This window comes from Mesoplodon bidens, assembly GCF_964165515.1.
Source record: "Mesoplodon bidens genome assembly, chromosome: 5".
Classification (NCBI taxonomy): domain Eukaryota; kingdom Metazoa; phylum Chordata; class Mammalia; order Artiodactyla; family Ziphiidae; genus Mesoplodon; species Mesoplodon bidens.
This window is the reverse complement of record NC_138161.1, coordinates 145,406,170-145,430,178: the sequence shown is the minus strand read 5'-3', so window position 1 is coordinate 145,430,178 and position 24,009 is coordinate 145,406,170. Positions and strand designations below refer to the sequence as shown.

The window sequence follows — 24,009 nt, the reverse complement described above, 5'->3', positions numbered from 1 at the left end:
CAAATCAGAGAACGAAATTAATATCGCTAAACTGAATGCATCTAGGACCTTTGCTCTGGGGCTAAGTCCCCTAAGCCAACAGTCATTCAACTGCATTAAGCTTAAGGATGCTCAGAACGAATCGGTCCCTGCGGGTATCCGCGGCCCTCGAGGTAGGTTCAGCCCTTAGTAAACGGACTTCAAATATAAACATGAAAGCCAGACAGCAAAGTCAGGCGCCTAAAAGGCTGGACGCTCTAGCTCCCCAGGTCCCAGGGAAAGGCCCGGCTCTCGGTCCAGCCGCAGTTACTCCCTCTCCGGCGTCTAAGTCCTATTCGCCGGTCCAGGGGCCGGTTACAAGGTCCGGAAACCAGGGCCCCGAAGGCCAGAGGCAGCATCGCGACACCCCAGCGGGGCGGGGGAAGGGAGCTGGGTCCTTACTCCGAGCCGCACTCACCTCCGTGGAGCCTGGGGGTCTCCAGGCGGCGAGTGGGGAGCCGCGCGGCCGGCGGGACGGCGGCTGGGGCTGGGCGCCAGGCCGGCGCACAACCGCCGCCCCCGGCGGCGCCCCCGACCCTAGCAAGCGCAGACCCGGAAGTTGCCTAACCGCCACCCGACTTTCGCGCCACCTCGCGGACGCGCCCGCCCCTTCCTGCGGAAGTGACGGCACCGCAGTTGCGGGAGGAGGGCGGAGACGTAAGGCGGCGGAGGTGGGTGGAACGTGTGGCGCGCTGGGCCAGGGGCGAGGGGTACCAGGAGCGTTGAGGTCGGAGCCTCGAGGTCGGAGCCTCGTGATCAGGGCTTGCAAGCGCGGGCCTGTGCTCCGCTGGGAGCTGGCCAAGCGCCCACGGCCAGCGGGTGGGGCCGCAGGCCAGAAGTGCCTTAGAGGAGGCCCTAACACCTCCGAAAATATAAGCAGGGAAGAGGTTTCTTTAATAAATAGTTTATACTGAGAAACCATATATTATCATCCAAAACAACTCTGTGAGGCAAATAGTGGTATCTCCATTTTACAGATGTAAAAACTGAGGCTTAGGGAAGGTATATGACGTGTTCAAGGTCACAGTAAGTGGTAGAATTAAGACTGCATCCCGGTCTTTTTGACTCCATGGACTGGCAGACTGGATTCTTCTTCCTCCAGTATACCCCGAATGTACTCACCAGCTACCACAGCCAAGAGGTATAAAGGGAAGAAAGATGTCAGGATGACGTGAATTACACACCTGGTGCAAAGGGGTCTTTGCCAACTTCTTCAGGAGTGCCACACCACCCCCTTCAGTGAGCATCTCATTTTCTTTCTCTGTAATTCCCCGAGTGTTGGGCAGATTCTGGGATGGAACCTAATGTTCAGATAGCACAGGTCAGGGGAGAGGAGGTGAAATAGGACTGCAGGATCTCCGCTTGTTGATGGCCAATGACAAACTGCTTAGTTAGCGTTTTTCCTCATTTTATTCTTGACTATTGAGATTGAGAAAATCAGGACTTGAGTAATGTGACAGTTTCATGACCTGTACTTCAATTGTTTTTAGTATCTCAAGGGGGCAAAGAGCAGCAGTGTGTGAACACACCTGTGGAAGGTGAGTCAGAATCAGTAACACTGGGGCTCAAAGGTAAAGGCCTGTTGTCAGGGAGGGAGTGAGGAAAGCCTTACAAAGAAACCAAAGTTATTAGAGTTGTTAAGCAAAAAAAAAAGAAAGAGAGAGAGCTGGCACTGCCGCAGTCCACCGTGAAGGAGCAGGTCTATCGTGGGGCATGTCACAGTGGACAGAGGGTTCATGCTTGCACTGCTTCTGCTCACTCTGCTCGGAAGTCCTCTAGAGCATGGACATCGCTGGCCGCATCACGTAGATGGGAAGGTGAGGCTCCGAGACGGAGTGACTTGCCCAGGGCCACACAGCCGGGAGGTGGCTGCACCTGGGTTTGAGCAGAGGCGCCGTGACTGGAGCCCCCCTGCCCTTCCTGACCCACCGCAGTGCTCCCTGTCACATCCTGCCACCCATCTCTGCACCGGGGCGGGAGCCCGTTCCTGACATTTCTGGGGCCCAGTGGATGCTCAGCGGAGGAGGAGGGGAGTCATAGATGCTGCTACTGAAGAGGAGGAGGATGAAAATGAAATCAACCCTTTAGCTTTTCGTGGCTGGCTTGGAATAGCTGGGGAGTTGACCTCTTCAGAATAGGAGGCCAGGTGACAAGTTTTCCCCTCTGTGTCTCCACATGGGCAGAGAGGTTCTGTGTCTGTCCCTGAGGTACCTAGTCTTGGGCATTAGCTAGAGCAGTGGTTCTCTAGGTAGTGTGGTGTCTGGACCAGCAGCATCAGCGTCACCTGAGAACTTGTTAGATGTGAGTGTTCTTGAGTCTGACCACAGGTCTGCTGGGGTCCAGGATGGGGCCGCTGCTCTGTGTTTTAACAAGCCCTCGGGATGATTCTGATGCATATTAACGTTTGCTTGAATAGCAGTCCCTTAGGAAAAGGTGAAAATGATTATATGGGTTGTGGTCCATGAAGATGTTGGTGACAGCCGGGAATAGTTGTGATGTGTCCTCAGGCAGCTGCCTCTGAAGTTGGGGTCTGGGCATTAACCACCCCCTTCCTTCCCTGTTTCCTTGGCACTTCTGTCACCTAGAGCCAGTCACTCCAGATCCTGCTTGGAGTAGAATTAAAGGGAACTTTATCTGTTTGTAAAATGAAAAAATACAGGAAACAAATATGACAAAATGGTTACTTTTAAAATATGAGTGGTGGGAATATGAGTATTTCTTGTTATGTTTTGCTACGTAAGATTTCTCAAAACTAAAACATAAACTAAAAGTAGATTTTTTTTCAGTGATAGGGTTTTAGATTTGTTTCCAGTGCTATAAATGAATAAATATGTACAAATAAGGGGATGTATAATTAAAAAATGAGATTAGTAAATGATCTTTCTTGCTGCAGAAATAGTCTTTGCAGCGGCAAAATATTTATTTAAACTGTTGTCTTCAGTACCACCTGGAAGGTAGAACATAGGCCTACTGAGTCTGCTGAAGTGTTGGGAAGAGGAGGTAAAATGGAGTGTTAGTGGCACGTGTTGTTTGCTATTGGCTGCATTTAATTAGGCATTATAAGAAAGTGATACACTCAGGGAAGAACTGGCTTGTTTGCAAGCAAAAAAATAAAAGGAATTAAAAAGTCCAAAACTGGCGATTTGCAGGGTTGGAAAAGCTGACTGCATCTAGGCTCTAAAAGTGAGAGAGAAACCCAAGAGAGGTTTTCCAGAACAAACGTACATTACAACCCATCCACGTGGAAAAGACCTAGTTAAGAGTGTGGTCCTCCCACCCAAGCTGGGTAGGCACCATTAATTGAGAGAGAAAGGTTTGGGGCCAAGGATAGCAATCAGGCATGAAAATTAGTCCAGGAGAGAACTGTGGGTGTGGCAGCTACTGTAGGGGAGCAGCCCTGCCATGGCTTCCTGGCAAACGTGCACACATCCATGCAGGCTAAGGTTGGGATTGCAGCATATGTGAGGCAAAACACTCTGTGATCCTGCAGGAACATGGGAGGATGGAGGCCACCTCCCACTTGTCTTCCTGCCTCCCCCGGAAGGCTATCATCAGATAGTTTCTCATCACCTCCCAGATTGTGATGAAGTGTGGGGCTTTCTGCACCACTCCCCTCAGAATAGAGCTACAGAATATAAAACGACTTAGCTACCATCTAGATTTGGCTCCCCAGTGGTGGGGTTTCCCACAACTCAAGTTGCAGTCACCAGACCCTTCAGTGTCATCCTTTTTGGTGTGTGGGTAAGGACCCAGGGAGTTGGCACCTTTGGCTTCTTCCTTTTTGCTATCTGTGGAACAATCAACGTGTCTCATGTATCTTCACCAGCCTCATCAGTCAGGCCTTGCCCTTGACCTTGTCTTGTATGTGTAAAACTGACTGGGAGCAAATAGATCTGAAGGTTGCTAAGGTTCTGAAGGTTCATTGTTTTGTGAAGAAAACCAGAAATCTGGAGTATTCAAACTTTGTACAACCTTCAAGCTTGCATAGTCGGAAGTGGGTGAAAAGTCATACAGCCCCCAGGGAGCACAAGCTCCTCAGTACCCCATCCAGACCTGGCTAGAGAGGATAATATTGATAGAAAAGGAAGACCATCCCAGAGGGAGGGGCCAGGGACCTTGGAGAGCAATGAGCAAAGGACCTGCTTTCAGAGAGCAGAACCTGGGTCTAATCAGGCCGAGGAACCACCCAATGCCTGCCCAGTAGGACTTCAAAGTTAATGCTGATCAGCAACAGCTAGGAGTCTCCCCTCCTTCCCTTTCTGAAAAGGAATTTTACTGTAATTATTCCATCCCTGCTCCACCACTGTATATCAGGTATGCGATTGGGTCGGGGTGAGGGGTGGGCAACAACTGGTCTTGTTAGTCCACATGTCACTGGACCATCCGGTGGACTCTGGCTGAGACTGTGTAGCAGATCCTTAGTATCCCATACATATCCCCTCAGCCTTACCACTCACAGACATATTGGGAAACTTCCAGCTGCCAGCACCTGCATTCCTTTGCATGAAGGCATTCTCTGACACCAGAAGTCTGCTTAGCCACCTGCACAGTATCCTAGAAGGCAAGGTGATTTATGACCCATGGGAAAAAACCCTCAAACAATGACTGACAGGAGTTCGTGTATAAAGACTCTTTGTTTGCAAGCCTCTTAATGGAATATTCTACCCTGGCTCCCAGAGTTTCCCCAGTGGAATTAAGCCCCAGTCCCCACAGTGGTAACTGACCTGTCAGTACATCCTTTGGATGCCTTCTTATCCCTGTCTCCCCTCCCCATTCTCTAACCTTTGTTTCTTCACTTACCAAATAAAACATTTAGAAAGGCTTGTCTAAAAGTGTGCTTTCTGGGGAAACTCAAACTGAGACAAAAGACCCAAGGCATGCGGTCCTCTTTGATAGTGTGTGTTGTTGCTGGGACAAAGTTGCCCAGCCAGGGATTCCAGTTCCCATCATATTTGCATCTCAATGGGATCGTGTGACTGAGTTATAGCCAATAGAATATAGGTAGAAGTGATGTTTAGCACTTCCAGGCCTGGCTCATGGAAACTTCTTGCACTGCCTTACACAGTTCCTTATTCTAGATGTCAATACACAAGGCAATCTTGGAAACCACATGTTGAAAATGGCAGAGCATCTCTTAGCCTGGATCTCTGAATGACTGACCAGAGCTATGAAGGTGAACTCCCCATCCCTGCCTCTCCAACAAAACAAGACCACTGCTGCCATCTGGGTTTTATATTAGCAAGAAGCCAACTTCCATTATGTTAAACCATTGAGATTGGGAGTTCCATCTGTTATGTCAACTAGTACCAACCTAATCAATCGTGAAGTTGCCAGGTTTAAACAAACGTGCTGCCAGTCCAAAAACTGTTTTTATTACCACAAAGGCCCTTGGAAAGAGGAAAGTGAAACTGCTTCAGAGACAAATGCCAGAGGCCACATGGGGAGAGCTTGGACTTGGAAGCAGGCTGCCTAGTTTGATTGCCGGCTGTGACATGCACTGGCTGTCTGACCTTCGGCAAGTAACTTAACCTCTCTGTGCTTCGCTTTCTTCCTGTATGAAATGGGGATGACAGTAGCCCCTACCTTATGGAGTTGCTATAAATTAATACCTGAAAAGCACTTAGCTCAGTGCCTCGCACACAGTTAATGATAAATTCACAAATTCCTAATTTTCCAAAGGCCATAGTGAAGGCTTTACATTGTTTCTTACAATACAATCTCCTAACCTCCTGCTCTGCTGTTATGAGAGATTGTGCCAAAACAACAGAGATGGCTTTAGGACTATGGATGTCCTTCCTTTGCAATATGACTTTGTTCCGGTACATAGGAATTTTCCAGAGTTTGCTCCACTCAGAGGTCAGAGGGCATCTTGGTCTATTGGATTTAGGCTGTGTTAGCTTTAGGTAGATCATTAACCTTAGGAGCAATGCTCACCTCTTGACCCTATTTGGTTTTTGTCCACAGGCCTACAGAGAAGATTGTTCAACCTACTTTTGAGTCAATCCTTTACATGCATTTATTCATCATAATTATCATATATTTGATCTTTTTCTTTTTTTTGAGTCTTATACCAGGCACTGTTTTCCAACCTAGGGTTAGCGTGCTGAACAAGAAGAATGTGGTCTCTGCCCTCATAGACCCTATTTCCTTTCAAAGGTATGAATAAATGAGGAGTTAGAGCAGTTGTGAGCACAATAACTTGTAAAATTCATTCATTCAGTAACAATATACTAGAATCTTCACAAATAAAGATTAAAAATTGTAGTTAATGTCCTCATTTGTGCTTCTGTAATGGTGAAGTAGCTTGTTCAAGAACTGTGCTCTTGTTGAGCACATCTAGATGTGGATCAACCACCAGAAAACCTATTTAAGAACATTAGACATTAGAGGTGCCACATTTCTGGAAAAGGGAAGGGGTAACCCAGGGAGGTGAGATGACATTCTGGAACCACATTTCCTTGGGGGAACTTGCCACTCCCTGGTACAAGGTAAGAGGTATCTACCTGGCTTTGCCTGAGCAGAGGGCTCCTGCCAGCAGAGCTTTGGCAGTCTCACGGCTGGAAAAACGCAAGTGGAGTCAAGATCCCAATGAGAACGGAGGTGCAGAGAACGAAGCCTGATAAATGACCAGTTCTCCCCTTAAGATATTTGGCACAATTTGAAGTTCCATGGAAAGGGAGGCAAAAAATATAATTCCACACCTTAAAGAGGTCCCAAAGAATATACCAGGTGTATTAGTTTCCTATTGCTGCTGTAACAATCACCACAAATTAAGTGGCTTAAAACAACACAGATTTATTATATTACAGTTTTGTAGGACTAAAGTCTGAAATGGGTCTCACTGGGCTAAACTCAAGTTGTCAGCAGGGCTGCTCTCCTTTCTGAGGGCTCCATAGGAGAATCCATTTTCTGGCTTTTCCTGCTTTAGAGCTGCTCACATTTCTTGGCTCGTGACTGCAGCCCATTCCATCTTCAAAGCCAGCAACTGCAGGCTTTCTTTGCCTTATTCAGACACTTAACTCTTCTGCTTCTCTCTTCCACATTTAAAGGACCCTTGTGATTACATTGACCCTCACAGATAATTTAGGATAATCTCTTTATTCCCAAATTGCCTGGCTAGCAACTTTAGTTCCATATGCAACGTTAATCCTCCCTTGCCATGTAGCATAACATATTCACAGTTTGTGGGATTAGGACATGGATGTCTTTAGGGGGCCATTTTTCTGCCCACCACACCAGGCTTTCAGTGGGCAGACATAGGAGCCTATCAAAACTGCAGGCTAGTCTTGATTCAGCCAAACCTCGATTGGATGAAAGTGATCAGTCCCCATTTTATCTTCTTAGTAGAATAAAAGGGTGAAAAAGTGGAGAATTTCATTTGAGAATTGGAATCTATGAAGAAGAAATAAAAATGGAAATTCTAGCAGTGAAAAAGGCAATCGTTCCACTAAAGATGCAAGAAAAAGTGTCTGCACTTGTGGCAGCCAAGACTGAATGGGGGAATACAGGAATTACAAAACCATGGAAAGAGAATTTTTGCAACTCAGAAATAACCTTCTAAACAGCAAAGAGCCTGTTTTACTCCCCCCAAAAAGTCTGATATGTGAGTTTACATGAAAAAGGCAATAATTTATGTTAATTTCTCATTAAGTAGATGTAACAATACAATAGATACAAAGAAGAGAGGATTAGTAAACGGAAAGTTAGGTTAATATAAAATATCCAAACTGAAACACAAGAAAAAAAATGGAAATACAGAAAAAGGCATGATACATGTGTGCATTTGAAAAAGATTACTACAGGGACTTCCCTGGTAGTCCAGTGGGTAAGACTCCACGCTCCCAATGCAGGGGGCCCCGGTTCAATCGCTGGTCGGGATACTAGATCCCGCATGCTGCAACTGAGTCTGCATGCCGCAATAAAGATCCCATGTTCTGTGACTAAGACCAGCCAAAATAAATAAATAAATATTTTTTAAAAAGATTACTACACATACAATTATAGTTGTAGAAGTAGAATCAACAGAATAGGCAGGAGGGATATTTAAACAAACAATGGCTGAGAATTTTCCAAAAGTGTTAAAAAAAATAGCCCAAACCTTCACAGCTAGGGTAAAATCACACTTAGGCATATGACGATCAAACCAAAGAACATGAAGAAGATAAAGGGAATATTTTAAAAGCAGCCGGAGGAAAAAGACAAATTACCTTCAAAGGAACAACGGTTGACCTCAGTTGACTTCTCAACAGAAATTATGGACAAAAGAACACAATACAGTGACATTATTAAAGTTATGGAAGAAAAGAACAAACTCTACAAACTGTTAGTTAAAACATTAAAAATCCTGAGAAAATGCTCTGCCAGAAGATTTGCACATTGAAAACAGGTTAGCCAAATAGAAAATAAATATAAGGTGGCAGATAACACTCTAACATATCAGTAATTACATTAAATGTCAACAAACTATATGCCAATTAAAGTCTAAGATTGTCAGATGGAGTTTTTAAAATATATGCTGCTTGTAAAAGACACACTTTAAATATAAGGACACAGAAACACTGAACACAAAAGGATTAAAAAATATACAATGCATACAATAGCCAAAAGAAAGCTGGTGTAACTACCCCAATATTAGACAAGACTCTAAAGCAAGAAACATTACTAGAGATAAAAAGAGGCACTTCATAACGATTAGAATTATAAAGGGAATAACCTAACAGTAAGGTATCACAATCTCAAATATGTATGTACTCAAAAACATAGTTTTAAAATATATAAAGCAAAGGTCAGCAGCGTTAAAAGAAGAAATAGACAAATCCACAATCATAGTGGGGAACACACTTTTCTCCAGTACTAATAGAAAAATCGGATTAAAAAATTATAGAGCTGAACAACACAATTTTCAATGTGTGTGTGTGTGTATATATATATATATATATATATATAACACACATATGTATGTATTTGATTTATATATAGCATTATAAATAAAACACTTTACCCAACAGCCATAGAATACTCATTATTTTAAAATGCATACTAAACAACAAAAAGTGACTGTATGCTGGGCCACCAAACAATCTTCAGCACATTTCAAAAGACTGAAATCATTCTGAGTATGTTATCGTACCACAGTGGAACTCAGTTAGACATAAATAACAAAAGATAACCAGGAAATGGAAAACACTGGAAATCAAGCAATACATGTCTAAATAAACTATGAGTCAAACAAGAAATCACAATGAAAATTGGAATATATTTTGAATTAGAATATATATTTGAATATATTTTAGATAATCATAAAGATATAATAATATATCAAGAAAAAGGAAATTTATAGCCTTCAATGCATATATTAGAGTAGAAGAGAGGCTGAAAAACAATGATCTTAACTTCCTTTTATAAAAACCAGAAAAAGAACAAAGCCCAAAGAAAGTCAAGAAAGCAGAAATCAAGAAGTGAATTTACAATAGAGAAAATCAACAAAGCTGAAAGTTGGCTCCTTATGAAAATTAATAAAATAGATAAAACCTTGGCAATACTAATCAAGAAAAAGGAGAAAACATAAATTACCAATATCAGAAATGTAAAAGAAACTTATAGCAAGGATCCTCCACACATTAAAAATGTTTAAGAGCTTCCAGGTTGGTGAATACTTTCACGCGCTGGGAGGACGGTGCATCCCAGTTTCTCAGGGACAGAAGCTCCTGTAACAGGACCCTTCCAGACCTCACCAATGAACCTCTTCATCTGGTTGTACATCTATATCCTTTATAATGAACTGGTAAACATAAAAAATGAATAAAGGTAATATTGTGCACAACTTTACATCAATAAATTTGAAATTTAGATGAAATGCGTAAATTTCTTGAAAAACTTAGCAATACCGAGACTTGAAGAATCAGAAAATCTGAACATTTCTTTAGCTATTAAAGAAATTTAATCTGGAATTGAAAACCTTTCCACTAATAAAACTCTAGACATGGGTGTCTTCACTGAGATATCAAGGCTTATTATAAAGCTACAGATACTGAGACAGATATAAGTGTAAGTGTTGATATACAGCTTAGTGGAACAGAGTAGAGAGTCTAGAAACACATAGACAGTTACCTGATTTTTGACAAAGTTTATACTAAAGTGCAGTAAAAAAAAGAATTATCTTTCAAGTAAATGGTGCCGGGTCAACTGGGCGCACATATGGAAGGAGAAATGAATACAGGCTTCTATCCCATACCATTCACAAATAGCAGTTCCAAAAAGATCTAGGCCATGTGCCTTAGCCTTGTCTTCTATGACATCATGCTAGCTCACTAAGTTATTCAGTTTATAACTGTCGTTATATAGCACAAATTAGAGGGTCTATACATCATTTGTTAAATTCCAGGAGACCTACTGAGTGAATATTTGGGGCAAAAAAAATGTCATGTTAAGAAAAGTCATCCACTTCTTCTTTTTTTTTTTTTTTTTTTTTTTTTTTTTTTGTGGTACACGGGCCTCTCACTGTTGTGGCCTCTCCCGTTGTGGAGCACAGGCTCCGGACGCGCAGGCTCAGCGGCCATGGCTCACGGGCCCAGCCGCTCCGCGGCATGTGGGATCTTCCCGGACCGGGGCATGAACCCGTGTCCCCTGCATCGGCAGGCGGACTCTCAACCACTGCGCCACCAGGGAAGCCCCCATCCACTTCTTTTAACCTAATTTCTCTTTCACATGAATGGAAAATAAATGTCTCTGTTTTGTTTTTTTTTTAATCAATTCCAGGTGGATTCTAGATCTAAATGTGAGGGGTAAAACTATAAAGCTTCTAGAAGGAAACATAAGGGAATATTTTCATGAACTTGGGACAGGCAAAGATTTCTTAAACAGTTTACAAAAAGTGCTAAACATAAAGGAAAATGTTGAAATAGGACTCAGAAATATATAAAACTTCTGTTTATTAAAAGACACCATCAAGAGAGTGAAAGAAAACCCATAAAATGGAAGAAGATATTTGAAATACATATGTCCAACACAGTTCTCATATCTAGAATAAATAAAGAACTCCTACAACACAAAAAAAGGTGCAAATAATCCAATAAAAAATAGGTATATCACAAAAGAAGATATCTGAATCACCAATAAACATGTGAAAAAGTATTCAACTTTATTAATCATCAGGGAAATTAATATTAAAACTACAGGGAACTTCATCATATGCTCCAGGAGAGCTAAAATTAAAAAGTCAGCCCAAACCAAGGGTTGACAAGGATGTGAGGCAACTGGAACTTTCATATGCTGGTGGGAGTGGGAGGAGAGTGGGAAGTGTACAACTACTTCAAAAACAGTGCGGCAGCACCTATTAAAGCTGAACATAGGCATATGCTGTGATTCAGCAATCGTGCCCTTATGTGTATAATCAACAGCAATGCAGACACATGCTCACCAACAGACACGTACAAAAATTTTCACAGCAGTATTACTTCATAATAGCCTCAAATTGAGAAACAAAAAACCCCAAATGTCTATCAATAGTCATTGATATATTCACTATTGGAATACCACACAGTAATGAGAATGAACAAATTACAGTGTATGAAACAGCATGGTTGACTGTTGTGAATATTACATTTGGACAAAGAAGCAAGACAGAAAGCAGTGCTTACTTTATGATTCCATTTGTGTGAAATACAAAAACGGGTGAAACATCTGTGGTGTTTGAAATCGGAATCATGATGATTACTTTTGATCACTGGTGACTCTAAGGTGGATGAGGGGGCTTCTAGGGAGCTGGTAATAGTCTCTTTATCTGAGTGCTGGTTACATGGGTGTGTTCATGCCGTGTTAATCCATAGGTTGTACACATGATGTGTACACTTTCTATATGTATGTATAAGTTCAATAAAAGGTTCACATTAAAAAGATATAAATCCCTTTTTTCTCTAGATTAAAAAGAGGAAGGGACTGCTATTCTCATTTTCAAAAATTCTAAAGATCAAAGGATTCCTTGAGTGGAAGGAGACACAGAAGTAGCTGAGAGTCCCAACGTGGAATCTCTGGCCTCTAGTGTCTTTGGCATGGGGGGGCAGCAGGTGGCCTTCAGGACTTTGTGTCACCCTCACAGCAGGCCCAGAGTAAGGGTTTACCCATAGCAGTCTCTGGGACAAACCCCATGCCAAGAACCCCCTGATGAGTGTCTCACCAAGGAGGGGACATGTTCATCCTTTCCCTTGAGATGGTGTTCAGCAGATTGCTGGTCTAGAGGTTGCTTTAATCTCTGACCAGAAATATGCTGGCTACTTCCAGCTCATGAGCATATGGGATGTGGTCTCAGGGACCCCGACAGCCTCTCTGCACAGCACGGACCTTGTGTGACCGAGGCTCCTAAGCCTTTTTCCGTGCCCTCCAGCTGGTCTTACTCCAAAGCCCAGATGGTCACCTCGAAAGCTGATCAGATGTGAGAGGTCCCCTCCTCACTCTATCCTGTCCCTAGTTATCTGGCACATAGAGACAATACATTTCTTGAATTGAAAATTCAACTTAGCTGGCTAGAGGTGGTGTGAGGGGGGAGAGAATGGGGACACTCTCCCATTGGTTGTCCAATGGTGGTGATGTCTGTAAGATATGGAAGGAAGAGGACACATTGTTTACTTTGAGGTATATGTGTGAGTGTGTGTGTGTATGTATAAGAGAAGGGGAGGAGAGCCCAGGTTTGTGTATAATAGTCTCATGCCTTTGACCTTGTGAATTCTGTGATTTACAACCTCTTCCTACTCCCTCAGGACTATCTCTGGCCTCAGTGGAAGGCAGGGTTAATCTCTGACAGAGGGAAGAACTTTTCATAATTTTGGTAGGAGCTGAAACAAACAACAATATTTCCTTAGCAAAGAGTCATGCTTTGCGCACAAGAAGAAGGGGGCAGAGTAAAGGGTTATGGTGGGCTAAAATAATCAACTGTTTAAACTCCATTATAACACACTCTTACAGTCTTGGTTTGTAGTTTGAATTACTATATTGCCAGTCCTAATACTTCATTTGAGAGAAAGTCTACTTAAAATGTATTCAGGGCAAAAGACTTGAACAAGAGGGCATTTAAATAGCTAATAAGCATATAAAGATACTCAACCTCATTAGTCATCAGAAAAACTCAAAATTATGGTGCAAAACCACCCACACTCCCAGCAAAACAGTAAAAGTGTGGAATAGCCAAACTCTTGTACTCTTAATGTGGGAGTGGAAATTGGTTCAACCACTTGGGAAAAGTGTTTGGGAGTATCTATGAGTTGAACATATGCCTACTTTATTACCAAGCAGTTACTCTCCCAGGAAAATATCCTGCAGAAATGTATACCTATGTGCAGGAAAAGACATGTACTAGAATGTTCACAGCAGCCCACACTATAAGAGCCCACTAGAAACCACTATCATCAACAGGCAGGATAAATAGCAAGTCCTGCATATACAATATGGGGTCATATGCAACACCAAGATCTCCTGACGGGCAACTATACACAACAACATGCATGAATCTTACAAATGTAACCAGAAAGAAGTCAGATGCAACATTGTACATACTGTATGATTCCATCCCTGTAAAGTAAAACAATCAGCAGAATTAGTTTATGTTGCCAGAAGTCAAGATAATGGATATCTTTGTGGGGAGATGGTAGGTAATTGGAGGAAAGACCCGCCCCCCCCCCCCGCCCCGGCTCTGTTAACGTTCTGTTTCTTGATGTGGGTGCTGGTTACATGGGTGTGCTCTCTTGGTGATAATTGCTCAAGTTGTATACTTAGGATATGTTAAGTTTTATGTATGTTTATTACACTTCAAGAAAATTCTTGAAAAGTCTAAATTCGGAAGACTTCCCCCAGGCAGAGCTCATAGACTTCAGGAGGGTGGGGCTGCCGGCTGCACTGGTGAGTAGAAGCAGCCCTCCCAGGGTTCAGCGCTTCACCTGACCTCAGCCTTCAGCCAGGGTCGCAGGAGACCGTGACAGGGGGATTGGGGGTGGGGGAGGGACCCGGAGTGGGCAACCGAGACGCTTTTGGAGGAAGAGTCTGAGGATACCTGAAAATTGAGTTCAAAACGTTGTGTATACGTGTGCACATGCTCTCCTGGGGGAAGGGTCCACAGTGTTCACCTCGTGGACCGCCCCTCAGTCCCTAAGAGTCTGCGTTGGAGACATCGAAGAGTTGCTTGTCTAGATGAAGGTCCAGGGGTCAAGGAACCCGCATTCTAGTAACTACTCTGGGGCCCAGGCGGTCACTCTCATCTTGGGCCTCGGCTTCTCTAGCGGGCTCCGGGGTTGCTGCGGCTCGTACTTGCGGGGTGCGGACTCGTAGCCCGCGAGCAGAGATCCAGCCTCTCAGCTCCGGGCGCTGGGCAGAGGTGCAGCCGCGGCGAGCCCCTGCGAGCTGTCTGGTCGAGGGGTGGGGGTGTGGCGAGGGCGATGGGCCGGAAGGGCGAACCCTTCGGAGGAGGCGGATCCGCCCCCTCGCGGGCAGGTGAAGTGGGCCGAGGCCCCGGGAGCCGGGTAGGAGTCGCGCGCCGCCGAGGAGAATGAGGCTCGCGGTCTGCGCCGTGCTGTGCGCGGGGGCCCTGGGTGAGTGCGCACTGGGAGCCGGGTGGGGGCCGGCCGTTTAGGATGGGACCGGGTGCCAGCCGAGGGTCAGCCACGGCGGGACACTGCACTGCCTCGTCTAGGCGGCTTCGAAGCAACCCAGCGCCCGGCTGGCCCCAAGGTGCCTTCCACCGCCGGTGGTGCATCAGCGCACCTGACCAACTTTCGCCCTTGCAGAAACCCTGCAGGCTAGGGCAGGAGTTCGCAAACTCTGACCAGCCGACAAAATGCCGCCAGCTGCCTGATATACAGCCGAAAGAGCTAAGAATGGGTTTTACATTTTTACATGTGTGAAAGAAAATAAAAAGAAAAATAGTTTGACACATGAGAATTATGTGAAATTCAAATGTCAGCGTCCCTAAATAAAACTTCATTGCAACACGATCATGCTCATTCAGGTAAGTATTGTCCACGGCTGCTTTCAGGCTTTAAGGGCAGAGTGAGTAGTTGCCACAGAGACTGTATGGCCCACAAAACTAGTAATTGCCTAGCTAGCCCAGTACAGAAAAAGTTCATGACCCCTGGCCTGGAGGCTGTTCGTCCAGTTTACAGTGAAGGAAACAGGGTCAGAGGAGAGAAGGGATTTTTTCCGAGGGCTCAAGGACTATTATTAAGAGGGGAGGGGCACATCAGGTAAGCTTGTCATGTCAGGTATCTAACCAGAAGGATCTTTCCTGCTCTGAACTGTACAATGCCTCCCATCCCGACTACACACTAGGGAGGTGGCGGAATATAGGGGAGAAACAATCACCCTAGAATGGAATCCACCTGCCACTCGGTGCCATGTGACTGGGTGGTCCCTTGCCCTCCTCTCTGAGCTAATTTCCTCCTCAGTTCTGTAGAAATTACTTTTTCACAGCAAACACACAGTTGCTGTGAAAGTGACATGAAGTCATGTACCTAAGGGCAGAGCTGTAGGCACAGGTGAGTTATCACTGGAAAAAAATCCTGCACGTAAATGTGGGGGGCCCCTTCCCGTGTTGGGGGGCTATCAGGGCTCTTGGCTGGGTAACTGTAAGGAAGGTAATGGTGCAGTCACTGACCTCATGCAGGTGGAGACCCCTGCCTGGCGGGACAACTGGCTTCTGTCCAGCCCTGATTCTGTCAGGTCTCAGGCTGTCTTAGATCATTTCTGGGGTAGGGTATCTATCATGGGGGGAGGGGTAACCTGGGTTGAGCAGAAGAAGGCAGGAAAGGCAAGGAGTGCTTTCAGGGATGGGGGGTGGCCCTCCTTGGCCCAGTGCTGCCACCTAGGGCCACACGGGGAGCTCTGCTGGGGCTGGGGAAGGCTGGCAATGTCGCTACAGCTGTGGTCCAACTGTGGCTGCAGAAAACCCAGAGTGCAGCCCCCTGGCCTCTCCCGTATTCGTCCTGAACAAGGCTTCTGTTGTTTGTTCTTCCCCGTCCCCCCTCTTGGCAGCGTCAGGCACTGACCAAAAGTTCACTTTCCCAGTCGGCTCTGTGTTTACTAAACAGAGGCAAGAGCTGCCCCTCCCTGGCCCTCCGCCCACTCCATCCCAACATTCCTTCTCTCTTGGCCACTGGACAAGGCTGGAATCGGGGACGTGCTTTCTTCAAAGCTCAGTGTTCTTTTCCTATAAAAACCCTTCTGGTGGCCGCTGACAGGAGTGTAACCAAACTAGCTTAAACTAAAAGTGTCAGAGGAGCGGGAGTGGTGATTAGTAGGCCTTGCAAGAGCCAAGAACCAGGGGCTCAGCACAGCCTGTACCTCTACCTTGGCTGCCACCTCCTTTCTCTACCTTTTGCTCTTCCGGGGAAGACATTTCTCCATACAGTGAGCATGTGGCCACCAGCAGCTTTTCCCTTCTAGGAGCAGTCTGAAATATTCATGGTGGGCTCTGATTGCCCCTTCTTTTTTTTTTTTTTTTTTTTTTTGCGGTACGCGGGCCTCTCACTGTTGTGGCCTCTCCCATTGCGGAGCACAGGCTCCGGACGTGCAGGCTCAGCGGCCATGGCTCACGGGCCCAGCCGCTCCGTGGCATGTGGGATCCTCCCGGACTGGGACACGAACCCGTGTCCTCTGCATCGGCAGGCGGACTCCCAACCACTGCGCCACCAGGGAAGCCCTGATTGCCCCTTCTTGAAATTGTCACATGGATGGATGGAGTGTTATTGATGGCTGGCCTAGTTTAGGTTACTTGACTCCATTGACCCTTAGCTTGCTTGCACACACTCTTTCTTTTTAAAATAATTTTTATTGAAGCATAACTTACATTGAATAAAATGCTCTTCTACAAGTATGCATACAGTTCAATGAATTTCAACAAATATGCCTAACCCCATAACTACCACCATAATCAAAATATAGAACATTTCCATCACTCCCAAACTGTCCCCTGCCCCTTCCCAGTCATTCCCATTTTTTCCCACTTTAGATAAGTTTTTCCTTTTCTAGGATTTCATATAAATGGAATCATGCACTATGTAGTCTTTGGTGTCCGGCTTGTTTCATTCAGCACAATTGTTTAGAGATTTATCCACATTGTTGTATGTATCAAAGTTCATTCCTTTTTATTGCTGAGTAGTATTCCATGGTATGACTTTATCACAGTTTGTTTTCCATTCATTTGTTAGTGGATGTTTAGGTTGTCTCCAGTTTGGGATATTATGACTAAAGCTGCTATGAATGCTAGTGTACAAGTCTTTGGGTGGACATATATTTTCATTTGTTTTGGGTAAATATCTAGGAGTAGCATTGCTGGGTCATAATGGTAAGTTACGTTTAACTTGTTAAGAAAATGTCAAACTTTTTTGAGTAGTTGTACCATTTTCCATTCCCACCCACAATATGATAATTTCAGTTGCTCCACATCCCGCTAACACTTGGTGTTGTCAATATTTTCACATTTAACCATTCTGATAGGTGTGTGTAGTACCTCACAACAGTTTTAAATTGCATTTCCCCGATGAGTAATAATGTTGTGGCTTAGCTTTCCATTTTCTTTTTCTTTTTTTTAATTAATTAATTTTTTTTGAATTTTTGAATTCTATTTTTTATACAGCAGGTTCTTATTAGTTATCCATTTTATACATATTAGTGTATAAATGTCAATCCCAATCTCCCAATTCATCACACCACCAATAAAATAATTTATTTATTTATTTATTTTTGGCTGCTCTGGGTCTTTGTTGCTGCACGTAGGCTTTCTCTAGTTATGGTGAGCAGGGGCTACTCTTTGTTGCCGTGCGCGAGCTTCTCATTGCAGTGGCTTCTCGTGTTTCAGAGCACAGGCTCTAGTCTCACAGGCTCAGTAGTTGTGGTGCATGGACTTACTTAGTCCGTGGCATGTGGGATCTTCCTGGACCGGGGCTCAAACCCGTGTCCCCTGCATTGGCAGGCGGATTCACTGTGCCACCAGGGAAGCCCTCCATTTTCTAAATGATACCTTCTGAAGAGCAGATGTTTTACATTTTGATCAGGTTCCCTTACCTAATTTTTATTTTTTGTTACTATGTTTTGTGTCCTCTCTAAAAATATTGATATAATTGGCTACCCCCAAAGTTGCAATAGTTTCCTCTTTGTTTTATTTTAGAAGTTTTATAGCTTCAGCTTTTATGTTTTGGTCTATGATACATTTTTAGTTAATTTTTGTGTATGGTATAAAGTAAGAGTTGAGAGTCACTTTCCTCATATGGATATCCAGTTATTCCAGGACTTGTTTTCGAAAAGAATATCCTTTCTTCACTGAATTACCTCGGCAGCTTTGTTGAAAATCTACTGACCCTATATATATGGGTCAATTTCTAGACTTTCTGTTCTGTTACATTAAGCTTTATAGCTCTCCTTGTGCCAGTATCACACTGTCTTGGTTACTGTAGCTTTATAATAAGTCTTGAAATCAGGTAGTATAAATCCTCCTACTCTATTGTACTACTTCAGTGTTGGTTTGGCCATTTAGATCTTTTGCATATCCAAACACAATTTTGAATCAGTTTATCAAATTCTATAAAAAACAAGTTTAGGCTTGGATTATTATTGAGATAGCATTTAATTTATAAATTATTTTGAGGCTTGGCATCTTAACAATATTGAGTTTTCTAATCCATGAACATTCTATATCTATTTATTTAGGTCTTCTTTCATTTCTCTTGGAAATATTTTGTAGTTTTCATGTACAGCTCTTGTTCATAATTTGTTAAATTTATCTCTAGATATTTCATATATATTATTTTTAGATTTTTTTTCTTATTTTCTTTCATTTTTCTTGGCTGCATCATGTCTTAGTTGTGGAACGCTGGGTCTTCGTTGAGGCATGTGGGATCTTTTGTTGCGGCACGGGCTCTTTGTTGCGGTGCGCAGGCTTCTCTCTACTTGTGGCATGCAGGTTTTTCTCTCTCTAGTTGTGGTGTGTGGGCTCCACGGCGCATGGGCTCTGTAGTTGGTGGCAGGTGGGCTCTCTCGTTGAGGCATGTGAGCTCAGTAGTTGTGGCCAAGGACTTAGTTGGCTCGCAGCATGTGGGATCTTAGTTCCCCCACCAGGAATGGAACCCCTGCCCCCTGCATTGGAAGGTGGGTTCTTTACCACTGGACCACCAGGGGAGTTCCGATATTTCATATCTTTGAAAGCCATTGTAAGTAGTATTTTATTTTATTTTTTTTTTGCGGTACGCGGGCCTCTCACTGTTGTGGCCTCTCCCCTTGTGGAGCACAGGCTCCGGACGCACAGGCTCAGCGGCCATGGCTCACGGGCCTAGCCACTCTGCGGCATGTGGGATCTTCCCGGACCGGGGCACAAACCCGTGTCCCCTGCATCGGCAGGCGGACTCTCAACCACTGCGCCACCAGGGAAGCCCGTAAGTAGTATTTTTAAAGTTTCATTTTACAGTTTTTTCTTTTTAGCATTGTAGAGATTCAACTCATTTTAGCGCTTTGACCTCAGATCCTAAGACCTTTCTAAATCATTTATTCCTTAAAATTTTCCGTGTAGAGAAACGTGTTATCTGTGAATATAGACAATTTTCTATCTTCTTTTCCAATCTGTATGCCTTTTGTTTCTCTTTTGAGCTTTGTTAAAATGGTTAAGACCTCTAATACAGTGTTAAACAGAAGTGATGAGAATGTCAATCTTTGCCTTGTTTCTGACCCAAAGGGGAAAGCATTCAGTCTTTCACCATTAGATATAATATTAACTGTGGGGTTTTTTGTAGATGTCCCTTATCAGGTTGAGGACATTCCTTTCTATTCTGACTTTGCTTGGAATTTTGAATTGACAAGTGCCTTTTCTGTTCTATTGAGATAATCGTATGAATTTTTCTGTTTTATTCTGTCATATGGTGAGCTATACTGCTTAGTTTTTGCACATTAATTCAACTTCACATTCCTGGGCAAGGGATAAACCTGTGTGTGTGTGTGTGTGTGTGTGTGCATGTACTCAAGAATTTTTTTTTGGCTGGGCTTGATTTGTTAATATTTTGTAAATGATTTTTGTGTCTATGTTCATGGGGGATATTTAGTTGTAGTTTTCTTTACTTATAATGTCTTTGTTTGGATTTGGTATCAGGTTAATGCTGGCCTTAGAAACTTAGGAGTATTACTTTCTCTTCTACTTTATAAGATAGTTTTTGCCACATTGGTGTTATTTCTGTTAAGTGTTTGATAGAATTCATGAGTGTAACCACTTGGGTCTGGAACTTCCTTTAACATTCATTGTAGCGCAAGTTTGCTGTACCCAAATTCTCCCAACATTTCTTTGTCTGGAAAAGTTTATTCTTGCCTTCAGTTCTGAAAGCTATTTTCATTGGTTTTAGCTTTCTAGGTTAGCAAGTTATTTTCCTCCTAGCACTTTAAGGATATTCCATTGTCTATGACTTGTGTGGTTTCTGACAAAAAGTCTGAGATATTTATTGTCTTTGCTGCTCTGTACCTAATTTTGTCTCTTTTCTCTGGTTGCTTTAGAACTGTGAGTTTGTAGTTTTCTGAGTTTTGTAGTTTTACAAACTGTGAGTTTGTAATATTAGGAAAAATTCTGGTCAAATCTTTCTTCACATATTTTTTCTCGCCCCTTCCCCCCTTTTTTATCCTGGACTCCAGTTACACATATGTTAGATCACATGATACTGTAAGACAAGTCACTGAGGCTCTGTTCATTTGTTTTTCTATCTTTCTTTCTCTCTGCTTCATTTTGGATAGTTTGTAAGAATGTCTTCTAGATCATCTTTTTTCTTCCGCATATCTAATCAGCTGTTAATCTCATCCACTGGAATTTTCATTTCAGATATTCTATTTTTCATCTCTAGCAATTCTTTTTGGCTCCTTACATCTTATATTTGTATCCTCATTATGCTGATGTTTTTCTTTTCTTGGAGGGAGGGTTCACTATTTATTTATGACAAATATTCCACATCCATGATCCTCTCCAGTCAGAAGTTCTTTGAGAGGATGCCATGGGCCTTGGCCAGTCGGAGAATGGAGTCATCTGACTCTCCCATCCTGTGAATGGCCCCACAGATAGCCTAGGTTTTGAACTGGGTGTTGAACCTGCCTGTTACTTTGTTGACCTCAGCCAAGTTCACCTGGACTGATGCGTGGTCTTTGGCGCCAATGATGCAGTTGCTGGCAGAGTATTTCTGCAGCAAATACAGGTCCATGAACTCTCTGGCATCATTTTGCACGTTGAGGGCATGTCTGGTGGCACCACGACAAGCATGGGAGCGGAAAGGAAGCGCCCCCAGCAGCGCTGATGTTCATGCTTTTCTTTAACTCTCCGAGCATACTTATAACATTTTAAATAGCTGTTTTAAAGCTATTTTCTGTTAATTTCCTCATCTCTTTCATTTCTGGTTCTGATTCTATTGACTGATTTCCCTCCCGGTTCTGGGTTACATTTTCCTGCACCTTCACTTGTGTATTAATTTTATTGGTTGCTGGACACTGTGAATTTTACCTTGCTGAGTATTGTATTTTGGTTTTTGCTTTTTGCTTTTTTTTAATTTAAGGAGTGTCAACCTTTTTTTCTGGCAGGCACTCCTACTGTCTTCAGATCAGCTTAACCTTCTCAAGACTATTTTTCAAGATGTTTAGGCAGTGTCTAGAATACCCTTCTTTCTAGATCTAGTTTAGCTTACTTATGGAATCTTTCATAAATGCACTATTTATTCAATAAGATTTTCTCCACTCTGAATGGTGGGAACCCAAATGATTCCTAGCCCCATTTGAGTTCTGAGAAATGTTTGGTTTAAGCTCCCCATTAAATTTTCTTTCCCTAGCAGTTGTCCTTGCCTGGCCTCCACAATGCTCAAATTGACATTCAGCCAAATCTCCAAGGTGTGACAATTCTGGATCTCAATCTCTCTTCTCTTTCTCCCCTCTTTTTGCCTTCTCTGCTCTTTGGTACCCTGTGCTGCACATTCTAATTGCCTCCACCTTACCAAACTATGATCTCTGTCTCAGCTTGGGATGACCACCGGGCTGTTTGTTTTCTCTTCTCTGCCCTGGTATCTGGACATTTTGTCCAGGAAGGAAGCTAGTGTGATTACAGGGCTTACTTTATTTGTTTCCCATCTCTCAGGGATCACAGTCCTGCACTTCCTGTTGTCCAATGTTTTAAAACATTTTTTTTTTTTTTTTTTTTTTTTTTTTTTTTTTTTGCTGTACGCGGGCCTCTCACTGCTGTGGCCTCTCCCGTTGCGGAGCACAGGCTCCGGACACACAGGCTCCGCGGCCATGGCTCGCGGGCCCAGCCGCTCCGCGGCATGTGGGATCTTCCGGGATAGGGGCACGAACCCGTGTCCCCTGCATCGGCAGGCGGACTCTCAACCACTGCGCCACCAGGGAAGCCCTAAAACATTTTTTTCATATGTTTTTCCCCAGTTTTTTTTTCCTCACCTGTTTAAAGTGCTAGGGCAAGTCCCATATCAGTTATTTATCATAGGTGGAAACAGAACTCCATCCTGGTTTGATTTTTTGTTTGTTTGTTTTGTGTTTTATTTGTTTTGCATTTGTTTAGCTCCCTGTTTTAGTACCATGTTTTTGTCAAGGCTTTAGCTTTTCCCCTAACGATGCAAATATCATTCACCCTATTTTATACTCACACTGAATGAACTAGTGGTTACCACTGGGGAGAGGGAAGGGATGAGGGGCAATATAGAGGTAGGAGAGGAAAAAAAAGGTTATTATAGGATTATATGAAATTATCTGTGTGAAACTTTTGGAAATTGTAAAGCATGGTAGAATTTAAAGAATCTTTCATTCAATAATAAATAAATAAATAAATAATTTTAAAACATCGGAAATTCAAAAGCTACAGTTTTAATCATTTGACCATAAGCACAGGTGACTGAAAATAGACTTTCAAAAAGGCTTTCTCAGTAAGTGCAAACCTTTGAAAAAGAAAAAAACCTGCAATTGTATACAGTAGCTCTTTGTGTAACTTAACCTGCTTACAAAGCTATTTTCATTTATAGAGTTGTATTGTCTCTACAGTTACCAGTCATTTCTAAGAGCAGAAATGTTTTAAGAATCTGTATTGGCAAGCAGAGTAAGCATGCTTTGAAAGGCTCAAAATGCAATATGAGCTATTACTCCACACACTTCTATTCTGCCCAAGGGCATCTGTCCTGACAGCTCCATTCTCTCACTGGCTCTTCTACCCTGGCGGCTACTATTGAAGGCCTGTTCAAAACAGAGCTGAAGCACTCCATTTGTCACTCCCTGTCTTTGGTATGGGATTCTCTTAAGCAAATTTGACATCTCCTGTCCCATTTATTTTGATATTTCCTACTTGCAGACAGTTAAAAGACAATACAGGCTTTGGAGTCAAACAGACCTGGTTGTTTCAAGTATTAGCTTCATCTCAAGTCATTTGATGTCTCTGACAGTTTTTTTTTGTTTGCTTGTTTAAACTCATCTACAAAATGGGAACACCAATATTTAACCGGCAGGACAATTGTGGGCATTCGAGCAGGGTCGTGTGCCTGGCCCACTGCCTGACACACAGGGCCTCCTCAAAAATTCATAGCTGTGACTGCTGTTACTTTCATCTGCTAGATTTCATCTAAGATGACATTTTGCTCAAATACCACAGATCTGTAAACAGCATTTTACCTTTGCATTATTGTTAACACTAATTACTACAGCTTGAAGTGCCAGTGAAATGAACAGACACTGGTTTTAATGCCCCAGCAGTTACTACCATGTAAGGTTACGAGTATCTAATGCCAAGACAAAGACTAAATCATTAGGCCCAAGTCTTCGTTCCCATAATACTATGTTCTTTTTTGATGTGAAATTCACTAAAATGAAATTAATCATTTAAAAGTACACAATTCAGTGGTATTTAGTATGTTCACAGGGTTACGCAACTACCTCCCCTATCTAGTTCCACCATAGCTCCAACACCCTAAGAGAACATCCTGTACCCATCCTCCTCTTCCCCAG

At 43.3% G+C, this 24,009-nt stretch overlaps 2 protein-coding genes and 1 pseudogene across 3 annotated transcripts in view; 1 reads left to right on the top strand and 2 right to left on the bottom strand.

Moving 5' to 3' along the window:
- The window catches only part of TOPBP1 (DNA topoisomerase II binding protein 1), a 71,576-nt gene extending 70,980 nt beyond the window's left edge, over window positions 1–596 (bottom strand). The window contains exon 1 of the mRNA XM_081234144.1: window positions 437–596. The gene's annotated coding sequence lies outside the window, so the exon portion shown is untranslated. The remainder of the gene's footprint in view (window positions 1–436) is intronic.
- Window positions 597–14,492: 13,896 nt separating this feature from the next.
- Window positions 14,493–24,009, top strand: part of LOC308617591 (inhibitor of carbonic anhydrase) — a 41,632-nt gene continuing 32,115 nt past the window's right edge. The window contains exon 1 of the mRNA XM_081234808.1: window positions 14,493–14,594. Coding sequence (XP_081090934.1) covers window positions 14,552–14,594 — 43 coding nt within the window. The 5' untranslated portion in view covers window positions 14,493–14,551. The remainder of the gene's footprint in view (window positions 14,595–24,009) is intronic.
- Window positions 20,994–23,684, bottom strand: LOC308617531 (small ribosomal subunit protein eS21-like; annotated as a pseudogene). The gene is made up of 2 exons: window positions 23,677–23,684; window positions 20,994–21,258 (listed from the first exon to the last, which is right to left on the bottom strand). The product of its transcript is annotated as a small ribosomal subunit protein eS21-like (transcript).